The sequence below is a fragment of the Marmota monax genome, unplaced genomic scaffold (genome assembly GCF_021218885.2).
Source record: "Marmota monax isolate L192 unplaced genomic scaffold, Marmota_monax_Labrador192_F-V1.1 WCK01_AAM20220418_F8-fsc00090, whole genome shotgun sequence".
In the NCBI taxonomy this organism is placed as follows: domain Eukaryota; kingdom Metazoa; phylum Chordata; class Mammalia; order Rodentia; family Sciuridae; genus Marmota; species Marmota monax.
This window is the reverse complement of record NW_026695219.1, coordinates 5,126,792-5,144,927: the sequence shown is the minus strand read 5'-3', so window position 1 is coordinate 5,144,927 and position 18,136 is coordinate 5,126,792. Positions and strand designations below refer to the sequence as shown.

The following is an 18,136-nucleotide window of genomic DNA, read 5'->3' as shown; positions in this document are numbered from 1 at the left end:
CCAGATGCAGTGGCACATGCCTGTAATCCCACTGGCTTGGGAAGCTGAGGCAGGAGGATTGCAAGTTCAAAGCCAGCCTCAGCAATTTAGTGAGATTATGAGAACGGAAGGAAATGTGGCTCAGTGGGAAAGCATCTTTGAGTTCAATCCAAAACCAAAAAATTTTTTAAAAATTACAACTGGGAGACTTGAAGATTTCATGATCCTACTAAAATGTAACTTTTATGTCTCCCCAAATAGAAATATTAACCCATGCTAAAATATTAACTGATAAGACATTCTTTTGAGGGAAGAATATAATGTTTTTTCCTGTCTCTGATAATTTTTTGTTGATTTTTATATCATTGTTGATTATTTTGCTCAAGTATGAATGACTTTCTACCTTTTGGCCATCTGAAATAAATCATTAATTTTTTTTTCTTTGAGTGGAGGGGAAGCTGAGCAATAAAGGAAGCATGGCAACATGTTTTAAAATCCTTTTCTAACTTTGGATTTTAAATAAATAATTAAAATTTATATAATCGGTTCCTAGAATATATATTCACAGTTTGCTTTTTTTTTTTTTCCTTTTGTAGGATGAAGTAGCACACACTCTTACTGAAAGCAGAGTATTAAAGAACACTAGACATCCATTTTTAACAGTAAGTAACTAGAAGATGGATGTTATAACATTTTAAATTTAAGGGAATTTTGTTACAGAAACCAAACTATGAAAAGAGCATTTTAAATAACAATAACTTAAGTGTGGCATTTTCTTTGTTGAAAGTTTATAAATCACATTCTTTCAAAATTGTTGGAATTCATAGTTAAGTGTATAGTTTGTATGCATTTATGATCCTTCCCATTATCTACTTATTATTTTCTAAAACCTCTTTTTTCTCCCAAGAATCTCCTTATCATTAAAAAACTTGAAACACAGAGCCTATAGATCACCTATGGCATTTTAAGGAGTTAACTGAGAGAATAGCAGACTTTTAAAATGTTTTTTAATATTAAATGTAGAGTTTATGTGTTTTTTTGCTTATGGCTTCAGATAAATATTTAAATAATCAGCATGTTTTTCAAATATAAAAGGCAGAAATCTTAATATATTTCTTAGAAATGAGACTTGTTTTAGGGAGAGAGTGTTTTTAAGAAATACAGGCATACTGACTGCAATAAACCTAGATAAGTTCTGATATATTCAGTTCTGATATATTAAGATTAAAAGTAACAGCTAGATTTTCAAAACCTTTTATTAAAATTTTAGGTTTAGCTAAAACAAGTATTTTCAAGGATATCATTAGATAGCCAAATTTAATTTGTTACATGTTTGTGTGTTTTATTGTCAAGTATAACAAAACAGAGCTTTAATATCTTTTTATAACATGTAAAGTTGCATGAACCAATTTTGTTGGGATTGGTCATTATAACTTGCAGTATGCGTGACTTACTTGAATATAACAATTGTAACTGTAATGCTTGAGGAACATCCACTAGAGTAATTTGTAGGCCATACCAAACATAATTTTAAATAGATGGCATGATAGAGTGATAAATACTTATTACAATGTTTAATTTTACTGATACTTTTTATTTTCCCCATAACAATACCTATTGCTAAGCTGAATAAAATTTGTTTGATGTTTCTTATAGACTCTTACTTGAGCACTCTTAAGAAATAGAATTTTTAGGAACATTAACAGTTCATTTTATTAATCATGCTTACTAATTTTAAGTGTTCTATTTTGGGTACCATTATAATAAGAATATAGGATTATAATATACCATTTTTTCTTTTTCATTTCAAGTCCTTGAAATATTCCTTCCAGACAAAAGACCGTTTGTGTTTTGTGATGGAATATGTTAATGGGGGAGAGGTGAGTCAAGAAGTTAATCTAGCATTTGTATGGTAGTATTTTCATGATTTTAGAAACATTACTTGAAATACAAGTTATGTAGTTCTCTACCTGATGGAGATTGTATAGCTCTTTCTAAAATCAAGTAGAGAGCTGAATAATTTCTAATGAAATATTAATGATTGTTTGTTTTTATATAACTATGTTTATATACTGGAAAGCATATTCTTTTTCCTTTTTTTTTAAAGTAGAAAGTTTTAACACAGTATGATTTTTGAAACCATGTTATTAAATTTTGAAAACCAGAAATGCTGGATTTATTATGTTATACAGAGTTTTTCCTCAACTAATCTTTGTATGAAACATGTTTAAAAAGTTATTATTTTGAACTAAATAGAACAATAATCCACAGATATTGTGGCTTAGCTTTTTCTTCTCCTGTGTAATAGAGTAACCATGTTGATATTTAATAGAGTTAAGAGATCTTAGACAGTTTCGAAGAGAAATACAGTCACTTTAAGTAGTATATTTCACCTATTATTTTATTCCTTATTTTTTCTCCTTCCTGTTTTTGAACAAAATCAATGTGAGAAAAATGTAATTTCCAGGAATAATTAACTGGAAGTATTTACATTGTGGGCTTTCTGAAATAGATTCAGTTATTAAATAGGAGTTTATTTGTCACAGTTAAAAGATCCCTATTTCCTAAATAAATAAATAGAATTATTTCCTATAGAATTATTTTATATGTAGAAATTAGTTCATTATAAAACTTCATTCATTTGGTGAATACATTTTTACTACATAAGGCAATGTGGGTTTATCTAAATGTGTTAAGACATTATCCTTGCTATTATGGAGTTTATAATTTCTTTTATAAGTACATTATAAATCAAGCTAAGACCTAGTGTCAATAAGCTCATAAAAGAAAATGCATTATAGATGATTTGCCATTTAAGGTAGACTTAATGAGATTTCAACATGGGAACTGATTTAAGAAAGTATTTCAGGCAGAGAAGATGGTGTGAGCAGAGTTACTGGTGGGGGTGGGTGAGCATAGGGCAAGAACTTGGGTAGCTGGGTAATAGAGGCATGCAGAATTGAGTGTTTGCAATTAGATATCTGAGAAAATAAGATAATGTTATGGAATTGTAGGATTGGCCCATCTTAACCAATTTGTTGAATGTGGGTGGAAACAAAGAAGGAAGAATCAAAGTGATTTTTTTGTTGAAATCAGGGGAAATTAATAGTTATAGTGAAGTTATAAATAACATTTTGAGGCTAAGATTATAAATGCGATTTTGAAAAGGTTTTTCCTAAGGTTCTGAAGAAAAATGCATATGGAAATGTCATAAAGAGTAAGTAAGGGTTCAGAACTATGGTTATAGATTTGGGAAACATAAAGGTTATAATTTAACTTTTAGAGGTGGGAGTGAAATTAGTGAAACCTCATATCAGTATTTGTCAGAATTAAAAATGTACATTTTCTTGGGCTCAGCAGTTTCACTTCCAGGAATTTATTCTACAGACATAGATATATATACCATAGAATGATATATTAATAAATATATTCCTTGGAGCATTGCAGTATCTTAAATGAGTGTTCAGTATGAAGACTGCTTAAATATATAGTGTTACATCCATGTTATATAATGGAATTGCTGTACTACTAAAAAGAAAGAAGCAGCTTAATCTGGACTGATACAGAAGTGAAAAAGCAAAATACAGACTATAAAGCATGCTACTATTGTACTAAAGGAAAATAAGACTATACGCATGTGTACATATGTTTGTGTATGCTTTAAATATCTTGTAATTATGCATTGGATATTAGAGCTTGCCTTTGGGAGATAAACTGCCATCTGGGACAGTGTAGAAGGAAGATATATTTCAATTATGTATTCTTCTGCAGTTTTTGTATTTTGTATCACATACATATGTTAATAATGAGAAAATGGATGGATGAATGAATGACCAGGGCAGAAATATAGAGAAAATGATAAACTGCAGACAAAAACTTGGAGAAAAGTACTCTTAAATGTTTCTCTTACTTTTTTATGTAGTCTCTATTCACATCTACTGTAATACTTACCACATTGTTTTGTATGTACCTATTTACTTATCTATTCCCACTGTTCCTTTGGGTTCTTAAGGGGTTTGTTTGCTGATATGCTCTCAGCACCTTACATACTACCTAGCACATAATATATACTTGAAAATATTTACTGGATTATTTGAGTGAAATAAATAGATGAGCAGATTACCTTAGGGAATAGGGAGAAGAGAAGTTAGCAAGTTAGTGCTATGGCATATGCCTATAATCCCAGCAGCTCAGGAGACTAAGGCAGAGAATCACAAGTTCAAGGCTGGCATGGACAATTTAGGAAGATCCTATCTCAAAATAAAAAGGACTGGTATGTTGCTCAGAGGTAGAATGCTCCTCTGAGCTGCCCCCCCCCCCCCAGAGAGAGAGAGAGAGAGAGAGAAATAAGACTTGCTAAGAACTAGGAAGAAAATAGAAAGGATTGTATTATATGATTTGTTTTGGAAAAATGAAAAGTATAAATGCAGGGAAAAATATCTGGGTATATAAAGTCCATATTTATTGAATTGTTGTGCAAGACACACTCTGGTAGGTATTGTGGGCATAAAAACTCAAAGGGTTTATAGTCTAATGGCAAAGGTATGGTACAAAAATTAACTAAGTGTAGAATGTGCCACTTGTGTCAGAACACAATTAAAGGGTTGTGGAACTTCCCAGTAAGTGGAGACTTCTGTGTAGTGGAAATAAAGCTTCCTAGAGGGAGCTACAATGTACTTATACTTTTTTAAAAAAAATGTTTAGTTGTAGATGGACGCAATACTTTTATTTTATTTATTTATGTGGTGCCGAGGATTGAACCCATTGCCCCACTTATGTGAGGCAAGTGTTCTACCATGAGCCACAACCCCAACCCATACTTGCATTTTTATTCTAAACCTAGAGTACTTATGAGATGAACTAATGATTGTTGAAAAAAATTTACACACAAAAGCAGATTTTCAGACTAGCCATTTATATCTTATTTTTCTTGTTTGGTATGTCTTTTCTTCTTCTTTTTTTCCTTTTCATTGCTAGGTATTAAACCCAGTTGTGTTCTACCACTGAGCTACAACCTCAGGACTTTTATTTAACATTTTGAGACAGGGATACAGACACATAGGCTTGACCTTGAACTTACTATGCCTCTGCCTTAGCCTGTTTGGGTTTTAGACTATAGATAATGACTAAATTATTTAATATTTGAAGGAGGTGATTTTATACATGACCTAAAATTTTAAATGTATGCAGGTAATAATTATGTCATTATTATCATTACACTTCTGAAATATGATTAAAGTAATGGAAACTATAAACATCTACACCAGCAGTTGAGGATACACCATGACTAACCCAATGAGGATTATATGGGTATTATCTAGGAGACATGATCTGGAGAATATTGGTCTATTGAAAAGTAAGGTCTGATTAATTAATGGTACTTGTGGAAATGGCAGCATCCTCACCTCCCTTTATATCCAATTTTTGTCCTGCAATAAGCTTCTTTAATATGTTCATTAAAGTAACTAATCTTAATTTATACTGTCTGCAAATTTTTATTTAGCAATAGCATTCTTTTAGCCACGTTCTAGAATTTTTATCTTGAAATATAAATAGAACCATTGAAACATTCCTTTGCCTTATATGATCTTTCCAAGTTTGTGAGTATCTGCACTTCCTTCAGCCTAATAGACTTCATAGGAGATTAGCGTGTTCATGGCCATGATGAACATTGGTATAATGTTGGCAAATTTTATTTCATCCTCTAAAAAGACTTGGTGCACGTAGATTATGAGAGAAATTCTGGCTATAAAAAATCAACCCTGGCTTTTTATAGGCATATCAGTACAAAAGAAATACATCATAATATCATATATTTTATATTCAAAGAAATCCACTCAATGAGATAGGTTGGATAGGTGGGCATATTTGAATAATGTGGTAATTGTCATTCCCCTTGATAAGTATATTTTCAGAGTGACCTTAAGTTGCAAGATACAAATTTGCTTTTCTTTTATTGCATGTGAGTTCCTACTTAGCATTCTGAAGATTTTCATGAGATATAAATTTTGGTGCTTAAAATTATATAGTTTTGTAAAACATTGTCATTAAGGACATTTGTAGCCACAGGTATTGATTTAAAGAAACTATATTCATGTTCCAATAATAGAAAATTTCTGGGCTTAATTATATTGAAAGATAATAGGATGTTGGTCTCCAGGTGTTTTAGTCACTCTTTTTTTTTTTTTTTTTTCCTTTTGGCCACTGTGACCAAAAGACCTGACAAGAACAATTAGAGGAAGAAAAGTTTATTTGGAGACTTGTGGTTTCAGAGTTCTCAGTCCGTAGATGGCTGATTCCATCACTTAGAGCTGTAGGTGAAGCAGCATGTCATGGTGGGAAGGTTAGGGCATTGCACTGGGAAGCAGAGAAAGACTCCTCTTTCAACAAGAATCCAATATAAACCCCAAAGCACAGCAACAGTGACCCACTTCCTCCACATCCTACCTGCCTTTAGTTACCACCCAGTTAATCCCTGTCAGCAGATTAATGTATTGATTTGGTTAAGGCTCTCATAAGGCAATTATTTTTCTCCTAAACCCTCTTGTATCACACATGAGCTTTTGGGGGACACCTCACATCTAAACCATAACCCCAGGGTCATTATTTCCAGGAATTTTCAACAATGGTTTTGATAATTCACATGCTAATTTTAGAACCTACTTCATTATTGTCCATGCATCTAATAAATCTTTTTTTCCCCCAGTGCTGGATTGAACCCAGTTCCTCATACATACTAAGCATATGCTATACTATATAACTATATCTCGGCTCCTGCCTATTAAATCTTTAATGAGAAACTTCTATGAGCAGGACTTAAGAGGATTCACAAATAAGGAAAATGTAGTATGTTTCTTTACAAAGATGGGTGCCTGGCTAAGGATATAGACAAAAGAATATATGTAGACTTTATAGTGTCATTATTACCTTGATAGTACTAGTTGCTATGGGATTTCAGAGAATGTACACTTGAATTAATATAGAAGGAAGAGAGAAAAACAAAGTAGAAGATGCCAGGAAACACTTCTTAAAGTGGTGGCTCTGCTAAGCCTTAAGGATAACTCTGAATTTTATCAATAGGAATGGGAAGAATGACATTAGTACACAAATAGAATGTGTAGTATGTGCAGGAGCATGTAGATGCCTCCCACTCCTCTTTGCCCCCAATACAGCACAGTAACTATGCATGAATTCTTGCAGAGGAAAGCCAGGAGAGCCTGAACAGGAAGACAGGGTCACTTTGGGATAGTTTTTCTCTCCCATTTCAATTAAATTTTGTCCTGAAGGCAGTGGTGCATCACAGAAGAATGTCTAAGAGGAAATATTTTAAAAATAATATTTCATACAAGTACAAAGCTTAAATTAGAGAGAACAGACATGGAAGCAGGAAGATATTTCAGAAGCTGATGCAATTAGGTTTTCAGCAATCTGATTATAAAATTAATAAGGTCACTAGTTGAGGCAGTGTGAGAAGGAATCATATTATAGTGTTATCTAGTTAAAAGAATTGCCTGGATGTAAGGACTAAATATAGAAAGAAATATAATACAATTTTCTATTTGCTGCTTGAGGAATTTTGTGTCTACTGGACTGATTATAAGACACAAAACATGGAAAGAGAGGTGAATTCTGTTGGGAATCATCCTGCTTTGAGGTATCTAATAGAGACATCAAGGAGGTGAATGAGTTAAGTCAGAGATACAAATAGGTGTCAGCAGTAGTGCTAAAACAAAGTAAGTAAAGAAATGTTTGTTATGGGAAAAGTTTGTAGAATTTGAGTATCAGTGGTCAAGAATGGTGCCTGGAGGTATCATATTAAGACATTTTGGTGATGAGAAAAACCTAAGGAAGACGCTGAGCTGGAGGAACCAGACAAGAGAAACCTTAGAAATTAAAAGGAGTCTATTAACAGTATATTAAATCCTGTAAGATAACAACTGTCAAATTTCCATTGGATCAGACATCTTAAGCAGAATACCATAGACTCTTGTTTTTGAGTTGGTACAAGGTATGCCTTTTATGCTCCTTGACTAACAGAATTTACAGAACTCAGAATAATGGGACCAATTACTGCTAACATGTTCAAGCCACTCTTTCAATAGCTTAGGTATTACTAAATTTACATGAGAAGCTGAAAAGTATCCTGGGCAGAAAAAAGTAAACTGAAAACTATGGTAGAGGTGTTGAATTTGGTTTAGGAAGTTTCCACTTAGGACTCTTCCCAAACGTCTTTTTCCAGTCTTCATCTCTTTCAGGCCTGTAAATTGGACTTTTATGATAACTCTCACAAGGCTGGAATTTCTTGGAAGGTGGGGTAAAGGAAAATAGTCACATGTTATTTATCTGATAAATTCCTCACATTTCTTTACATTCTTTATGTAGGTACTAATGAACCTACATTTTCAGTTATTTACTATTCTTGTCCGTATCTAAGCTCATTGCAAACTCGGTACTAATTTATTTGATAAAATAAAATTCATATTTTTACACATGACTTTCATTTTCATGTCATTCTTGAAATCCTCTCAAACACATTCACATTTTTCATTATTTGGCTGGCATTTTGTCTTCAGTGAACCAAAATCATCTCATTTTAAATTCACATAAGAGAAATGCCGGCAGTCAGCGTTTCAGTTCCACTTACTAATTTATGGAGTTGTGATTTGTGGTGATTTTTAAATTAAAAGTATCATTTCATATTCATAGTGATGATTTTTAAAATTTTTACTATGGTTATAGATACATAAATATGGTCATTGTCGGGAGTCTGAGACACTAAATTTTATGAAGGTTACATCTATTGCTTTCACCCAAATCTTTTTTAAAAATTCCCAAGCCAAGAGAGATACATTGCAATTTCCACATTAGCATTTGAAGTTCAAGGCAAATAAAGCTGAAACTTTGTTTTTATACTATTTTTAATATATAATTTCATATTTCAAGGCCAGTTTCATAAAATGAATCATTAAACCAAGATCTGACTGCATTCAATGTAAACATCAGAAGACTTGACTAGCCAGTGTCAAATATGCTTACTTTCAAATTGAGAATCTCAGCTGAGTTGGCTGTAACTCAGGAATTGACCATACATGTCTATTTTCATGATTTCTTTCCATGTGGTTATGGCATAGAATGGAAGTTTCATGGTAATCAGACTTCTTAAAGAAAGGTTGGCTATGCCAGAATGAACATTTCAAGAGGGAAAACACTGGAAAAGCAACATATGTGTAATTGGGGACCCCAAGGTAGACAAACAGGACTGTGACACAAAATAATTTTTAAATATTAAAAATTATAGTCCCCAACCACAGTATGTAGTCTTGCATTCTGTATTTTTCACTTATCATAATATTTTTAAAATTCACCCAAATTATTGCATCTATCAGTAATTTATTTCTTTTTAATGGCTTTACTCCACCGTATGTATGTACTATAATATAGTACCCATTCACCACTAGTTCTTTGTAGTTTTCGTCCCTTAGGTAAAGTGATCTTATGAATATTTTGGTACAAATCTTTATGTGAACATGCATTAGTTATCTTGGGCAAATCCCTACCTATAAATGCATCTTCTGTGTCAGTACTATGTTCAGTTTAAGTAACTGCTACACTATTTTCCAAATTGGTTGTATTCTTTTGCTGTCCCAGGATTCTACTTTAACATCATCACCACACTTTGTGTATTATCTTTTTAAATTTTATTAAATCCAGTAAATATGTAGTGTTATCCTGTAGTTTTAATTTTAATTTCCCAAATAACTAATAATACTAAACATATTTTTTCTGTGGTAATTTGTGATTTGTGTATCTTTTTTGAAATAGCTGTTAAAATCTGGTCTTTTTTTAAAAAACTGGGCTTTTTTCATACTGAATAGTCAAGAATTTATAAATTTCGGATATTAATGCTGTATCATAATAGGTCTGTCTATTGTATTTTTATTTTGTAATGGAGAATTTTTTTTCCCGTGTGTATTTTTCCTTAAATACATTTTTAAGGGGCTGGGTTTGTGGCTCACCAGTATAGCGCTCTTCTGGCATGTGTGGGTTGCTGGGTTTGATCCTCAGCACCACATAAAAAAATAAATAAATAAAGATATTGTGTCCAACTACAACAAAAAATATATTTTTTAAAATAAAATAAATATATTTTTAATCAGCATTTTCATGCACAATTTATATTTTGTAAAATTCATCCATTTGTAGTATGCAATTAGTGGATTTCACCAGTCATAGTGTACTTTACATCACCACAGTCATGCTGTAGAACATTTCTGTTACCTCAACTTTTAAAACAGTGTTAAAATAACATGGTGAAGTAAGAAGTAAGATATCTTTGCTTGTACCTGATTTTACAGTGAAAGCATCCATACTTTCACCATTAAGTATGTTAACTATAGGTTTTTCATAGATATCCTTTATGAAGTTGAAGAAGTTTCTTTGTATTCCTAGTTTGTTGGGATTTTTTAAAAAGTCATGATGCTTCTAAAACAAAACAAGTCATGGTGCTGGGGTTGTGGCTCAGAGGTAGAGTGCTCACCTAGCATGTGTGAGGCACTGGGTTTGATCCTCAGCACCACATAAAAATAAGATATTGTGTCCACCTATAACTAAAAAATAAAAGAGTCATGATAGAATATTAATTTTGTCAAAGGCTTTTTCTATACCCATTTTGATGGTCATGTGGTTTTTCATCTTTAGTCTGCTAACATCTGGAATTTCACTGATTGATTTTTGAATGATAAACCAATTTTGCATTTCTTGGATAAAATTCACTGGATTATAATTTATTATCCTTTTGATGTATTATTGGACTCATTTAAAAATTTTATTAAGAATTTTAAGTCTTGTGGTCATTAGAAATATCATTCTGTAGATATCGTTCCCCTATCCCTCTACTTGAGTAATATCTCTAGGTTTGGATTGAGAGTAATGCTAACTTCTTAAAATAGTTGTAAAAGCATTACTACTATTTCATGAGAATTTTTGCCATTTGGGTAGGGTTTCTGGGGATTGAACCCAGGACCTCATGCATGTTAGGCAAGCAGTCTTTCACTCAGTTTCACCCTAGCCTACCATTCAAAGTTTGGTATCAAGAATTTTCTTTATGGAAAGGTTTTTAACAATTTATTGAAATTTTAAAAATAATATTGAGTCATGTTCTTCTTCTAATATTAGTAGTTTGTTTATGTCCAGGAATTTATATATTTCATATGCTTACCAGTTTATTTGCAATTTTTATAAATAATGTTCTTTTCTATCCTCTTAATGTCTGCATGATCTATATTTTCTCTTTAATTACTGATATTGGCAATTTGTGGTTACTCTATTTAAATATTAATCATATTTATTGGCATTTTCGAAGAACCAGCTTTAGGTTTCACTGATTTTTTTCCCTATATCAATTTTGAATTGTCTGTTTCATTGATATTTGCTCTTCATTTATTTCCTTCCTTCTGACTACTTTGAACTTAATTTGGTCTTCTTTTCCTGGTTTCTTAAAGTAGAAATTTACAAGCTGGACATGGTGGTGCATGCCTGTAATTCCAGAGGCAGGGAAAGCTGAGGCAGGAGGATCTAGAATTCAAAGCCAGACAGGAGAGGATCCTCAGCAAAAGCCAGCCTCAGCAAAAGCGAGGTGCTAAGCAATTCAGTGAGACCCTGTCTCTACATAAAATACAGAATAGGACTGGGGATGTGGCTCAGTGGTCAGTTCAATCTCCAGTACCAAAAAAAAAAAGTAGAAACTTATAGCATTTATTTAAACCTTTTTTCCCTTTCCTAATGTATTTAATGTTATAAACTTCTTTTTTGACACCAATTTTTATATTATTTGAAATATGTTAGCATTTGTAATACTTTAAATGTTATTTATTTTCACATACTATTTTATGTCTCTTAAATCTTATTTTAATCGTAGATATACTGATTCTCTTGTCATATTTTCTTTGACCAAAAGTGTGTAGTTTAACTTCTAAATAGTTTTTTACTTTTATATAACTTTCTTCTTTAATTTATAGTTAATTTACCTGTCATTAGAGTTTATCCAGTGTGATTCCAAAATTTATTAAAATGCTTTTTGGCCCAAATGTGTTCTATGTGGTACATGTACTGTGTGTACTGATATATATTCTTTGTTGAGAGATATGTTCTGTGACTACCAATTTGATCAAGTTGTTAGATGATTTAATGTTGTTCAATTGGTCTGTGCCTGTACTAATTTTCTGTCTACTTAATCAGATATTAGGAGAATAGAGTTGAAATCCCTAACCACAACTATGGATTACTGAAGTATAATGATAAATTACTAATAAACTGCACATACTTAAAGTATACAACTTGATAATTTTCCCCATGAAATTAGCATCACAATAAAGATAATGATCCTATGTCATCCCCATAACTTTGCTCCTACACAGATTTGAGATATAGAGGATCATTTGAACTAAATCTTTAAGGGTAGGTATATTTTCCAAGATTAGTTTATTCAATTAGAAATTCTTATTGTGTCACAGTCATAGAGTTCACGGGGTGAATGAAACAGTCTGACAGAGGTGCATATTATAAAATAATAAAGCAAAAATGAAACAAATAAATATGTTATTATAGTGACAATGAACATAGTGCCTTGGTATAAGAGAGAGTAGTGGAGAACCTGTTATAAATGGAATTATCTCTTTGAGGAAGTAGCATTTAATTTGAGACTTCATGGCAAGGAATATGGGGAAGAGGGAAAGGAACTGTTTGTGTAGAGATGCTTCTGAGACAAACCCACTGAGAATGAGCCAGGAGCACCCAGTTGCATGAAACTATGCAACTTTTCTCAAGGCTGGATTGAATAACTTGGGAAACAATTCCATTAGAGAAAAAGGACTTGCTTGTCATGCAATTTCTATCAAGTCATTATGAAACAGACTTGAGGAAATTTCTTCATAGGATGATTTATACATTTATAGTCTCAAGTTGTTAGAAATTATACAAGAATAATAAAAAGATGATACAGCCAACTGAATCTCAGTTGAAATCCCAATTCTGCCACTTCCTTTCTGGGGAAGGCTTGGCAGATTTTCACATCTCCAAGCCCTAGTTTGCTCACCTGTACTTTCACAATAATTCCTGTCCTATAAGGTTGCTTTGAGGATTAAATAATATAATTACTTATTGTAGTGCTAAGGAAATAGCAGCATTTAAGAACAGTGCTTATTGTTTCATGTGGTATAACTAAGCAATGTTTTAATCTTTAACAAGATTAAGTTGTAATGAAATATTTTAATTATAGAACTAGATTGGAAATTTAAGATCATTTTCTTCAAAGCAACTATTTTTTTGCTTATCACATTATTAAATATTGTCATTGGGTGACATTTTTCATTTTTAAAATTTTGTCTTTCATTAGATGACTTTTTAAATTCTTGTTACTTCTAGTTACACATGATGGTAAAATCTATTTTGGTATATTTATACAAGCATGGAATACATCTTATTCTAATTAAGATTGTAACAGTCTTTTGACTTTGTAATCCCAGAAAATATACCTAACTTTTCTTGCTTTGCATTAGTTATTTTAAAACTGCCCTCTTACACACTAGTTTTTTAGGTATTAAGCACCTAGTTGGTGAGCTATAATTCTGGTTAAATTTTCAGACTTATAGGAAGAGAAGTAGCAGGGATAAGATTGGAGGCATATATGTTATAATTGATAGCTAAAACAGGTATTGCCATAAAACTGACCTTGGGTTCTTTTCAGTTTTGCTGTATCATCTCAAAGAGGTTTTATTTATATTTTAAAGAAATTTTATGCTGAACTTATATCTCATGTACATTGCTGTCCTTTCTAAAACAACCTTACCTCAAAAACTAAATGTAATTAGCTTTGCATTAATTTTGCATTTTTGTGTGTGTGTGTGTAAAATGCTTGTAAACAATGAGTGCAAATTGTGAAAAAAGGTAAGCATTATCTGGAAGATGATTAATAGGAATTACTTTTAAGCATTTTAATATTCCTCTTATAGTATAACTAATACTATTAGTATTGTATAGTGTAGTGTTTTTTAATTCATTTTCTTGTAGGTGAACTAGAGCCATTCTTTTCCTGCAGGGTCTTTTCAAGACACCAAAGGATGTGTTAATCAGCATTACTGCAGAGACTGCTATCATTGCTTAATTAATTAGTTTTCTTTAGAAGTCTTATGTTCCAAGCTCAATCAATACTAATAATGTATCTAATCATTGAAATTAATAGACCTGTATGAAGAATATTTTGTGATTCTATGTAACTAAAATTTTGTTATCACAAAGGATGACTAGAAATGATGAAAGCAGTGTTTACAAGAAAAAAGATAGTTGAATTTAAAACTTTTAGGTTGTAATGATAATTCACAGGATATTTTAAATTCCTAATGTTTTTTTTTTTTGTGTGTGTGTGTGTGTGTGTGTGTATGTTGTTGTTGTTGGAAAGCTTGTTGCATTCAAGATATAACTTCCAAAATAAATATTCTGGATTTGTGATGAAATACATATATATATATTTAGTAGTTTGCATTTACCTACTTACATTACTTTTTCCTATAGTTAGCTAAGGACAACACAGGAAAAAAAAATGTAGTCTTTGTCTAAACCACTTAAATATTTTAAATTATGCTTTGTGAGCACTGAAGAACTCATTTTTCTTTTTAACAAAAGCATTGTGATTTAAATATATATATTTGTATTTATAAAATTTTGTGCTTCTTAAAAATATTCCCTTCAAAACTTTAAGCCTAACTTTCCTTATAAACAACTCTTTAGAATGCATTTTTAATTTAACTTGTATTTTGCTATACATATTTATTAAGCAGATGATATGTTATCTACTAGGCATTGCATTAGGGAGGCATGATATAGAATATTGCATAGTCTCTCTCTTCCCTGTGCTTCTGCCAAGGGAAAAAATAATATAGAACTAAATTTGTCATAAAACAAAACTAGAACATATCAAATGCATGTATTTGAAGTTACTTTTTTCAGATTATAAAATTACCAAACCATGTTCAATGCAGAGAATTTTGAAAAATCGAAAGTTATTTCAGTTTAGTTGAAAAATATTTATTGAGGCTTGCTAAAAGCCAGTAACTGCTACGTGAACAAGACTGATGGTTTCTGCATGTAATGAGAGCATAGAATTCTGGGGTATGGGTATTAAATCATTATAAATAATTTTTGAGGTATAAAACAAGATAATACATTGGAGAAGGAACAGTCTGTTCAATAAATGGTGTTGGAGAAACTGGATATCCATCCATATGAAGAAGAATCAACTAGAACCCTCTCACCATATATAAAAATTAACTTTAAATAGATCAAAAATTAAAATGTTAGACATGCAAATTTGACATTGCTGGAACAAAACATAGGGGACACGTTTCAGAAAATTGGAATAGGCAGAGAATTTTTTAGTTAAAACCCCAAATGTATAGGCAGTAGAAGCAAACATAGACAAATGGGATTTTTAACAAACTAAAAATCTCCTACACAGCAAAGGAAATAATCAGCAGAGTGAAAAGACAACCTTCAGAATATCCCAAATATGTAAAGAACTCAAAACAACAACAACAAAAATAATCCAGTTAAATGAGCAAATATCTATCTATTCATAGACATTTCTCAAAAGAAGGTGTACAGATGACTGTCAAGAGTATGAAAAAAAAAATGACCTGGGCATAGTGGTGCATGCCTCTAATTTCAGCAGCCTAGGAGGCTGAGGCAGGAGGATCACAAGTTCAAAGCCGGCCTCAGCAATGGCAAGGTGCCAAGCAACTCAATGAGACCATGTCTCTATAAATACAATACAAAATAGGGCTGGGGATGTGACTCAGTGGTCAAGTGCCCCTGAGTTCAATCCCTGGTAGAAGAAGAAGAAGAAGAAGAAGAAGAAGAAGAAGAAGAAGAAGAAGAAGAAGAAGAAGAAGAAGAAGAAGAAGAAGAAAGACCAGAAATAACAAATACTGGTGAGGATTTTGAGAAATATAAGTAACAACTATTATGGAAAACCCTATGGAGTATATTCAAAAAACTAAAGATGCAGGCTGAGGATGCAGCTCATGGGTGAGACCCTACATCTCTTCCCTAGCACTATAAGACCCCTTGCCTCCCCCTCACACACACACACAAAATCTAGATTGAACTACCATGTGATCCAACAATTCCACTATTGGATGTATAGATGTATATCCAAAGGAAAGTAAATATATGCCAAAGAGATAGCTATACTCCCATATTTATTGCAGCACTATTCATAGTAGCCAAGCTGTGGAATCAACTAGGGTGCCCACCAATGGACAGACAGCTAAAGAAATGTGGCAGAAGAACCAGACCTGGTGGTTGCACCTTTAATCCCAGCTGCTTAGGAGACTGAGGTGAAGGATTGCTTGGGGCTGCAAGTTTGAGACCAACCTGGGCAACATAGTGAGACATCACTTCAAAAAATAAAATGTAGTGTAAATGCACACAATTGAATATTATTCAGATATAAGAAAGAATGAGATCCTGTTATGTGCAACAACATGGATGGATCTAGAGGATGATGTGTTATGTGAAATAATTCAAGCAAAGAAGTACAATTTGCTATGTTCTCATTAATGTGTGGAAGCTAAAAAAGTTGATCTCATGGAAGTAACCACTAGAGACTAGGAATATTTGGGGAGGGGACGGGAATAAGAGAGGCCAGCCATATAATCTCTCTGTGTGTTATTGGACCTCACAGATTACCGGGGAGCCCAATAATAGCAACAATTTATGCAAACAATATATAGCAGAAGACTACATACTTGGTTCCTATTTTGACATCTACAGTGTTAATTGGTACAATAAGCAGAAATAGTAGGATCAGAAGTTTCCATCAGTAACACCAGTAAATAATCATAAATTATGTCTGACATAAAATCAAACAATAGATATTGTCTGTGACTTCTGCCATGTTAATTATTGCTGTAGCATTGGTGGTAGGGGAAGATGTTATTTAATTCAATTAGTGTTAAAAAGTGTTAAGGATAGGGTTCAGTAAGTGTAACTAAGAAGAGATAGGAGGATAGAAAAGGTTTTGCAATTTTAAAGGGTCATTAAGGCAAATGCAGTGGTAATGTAGGATGTGTTAGTAATGAGGAGGGGGAGAAAAATAGAAGAAAGAATTGAAGGGAATAATGAAAGAGAACAGAATTTGGCTGCTAGCAATAGAAAAAAGAAGGGGAGACAAGGGAAATAGAGTAGTGGCAAAAACAATTGAAACAAAACCAAAATATGCTAATCAAAAACCCTCAACCTCAAAACACAGAGCATGAAAAAAATAACAACCGTCAAAAAAAGGCAAAAAATGAGAAGAAAGAAATGTATAGATGGTCCTTGAATCAATCAGTACACATGAAAACAAAACACAGATAAAAAAAAGGTGAAAAATCTTGGTGAAAAATTAAGGTGTCATTTCCATTTGGTGGACAAAATAGTCAGTGAGCATATGTGTTCATTCTCTGTGCCAAATTGATCTTTTCCTTTCTTCTTGAGGTTTGAACTGAACAAGGAGTATGCACCTTGGGCTACTGAGTCCTTTCATTTTATTGTGTTGCTCACTGAGTTGCTAGTTGTGGTTTAAGACTTCTTACCTTCCCTTCTTGGGAGAGGTGTGGGGTGGAATAGGAAGAGCTGTCCATTTCACTCCCATGCGTGAGGGAGCTTATCTTTTTCCAGTTCTGTTGCTCTTAGGTACTGACCTTTCTGGCTTCCTGGGGTCAATCGAAGACCCTCCGAAGTAGGGGTGGAGGTGGCAGGCAGAAGGGTGGGCCAGGAGGCCAGGGTCAGGGATCCAGGGGTTCCAGGGGCTGAGACCTGTCAGGATCTGCTAGAGTGTGTGTAGGGTGAATATTTAGATCGTTTCTGTTTTTTAAATCAGCTGTACTAAGGTATAATTTTCATATAGTAAAAAGAACTCAATTAACATGATAGAGTTAGATGTCTTGATAATCATAAGCATGTAGCCTCTATCAACAGTAATAATATTGAACTCTCCTCCTGCCTCAAAAATTTTGCCATCCCTCTCTATGGTCAGTCTTCCCTGTTCTCTATCTGTATCAATAAAGGCTATAGGCAACAATTGAACTGCTTTCTGATACTAATGTTTTGATTTACCTTT

General features: G+C 32.7%; 1 protein-coding gene across 10 annotated transcripts in view; it reads left to right on the top strand.

Moving 5' to 3' along the window:
• The window catches only part of Akt3 (AKT serine/threonine kinase 3), a 273,567-nt gene that overhangs the window by 183,108 nt on the left and 72,323 nt on the right, over positions 1–18,136 (top strand). For 8 of the 10 annotated variants that reach the window (XM_058575178.1, XM_046432493.2, XM_058575176.1 and 5 more), the window contains 2 exons: positions 576–641; positions 1,791–1,859. The exons of 1 other annotated variant lie outside the window; for it this stretch is intronic. In XM_058575178.1, coding sequence (XP_058431161.1) covers positions 576–641; positions 1,791–1,859 — 135 coding nt within the window. The remainder of the gene's footprint in view (positions 1–575; positions 642–1,790; positions 1,860–18,136) is intronic. One more of the 10 variants, XM_058575175.1, reaches the window with a different exon arrangement.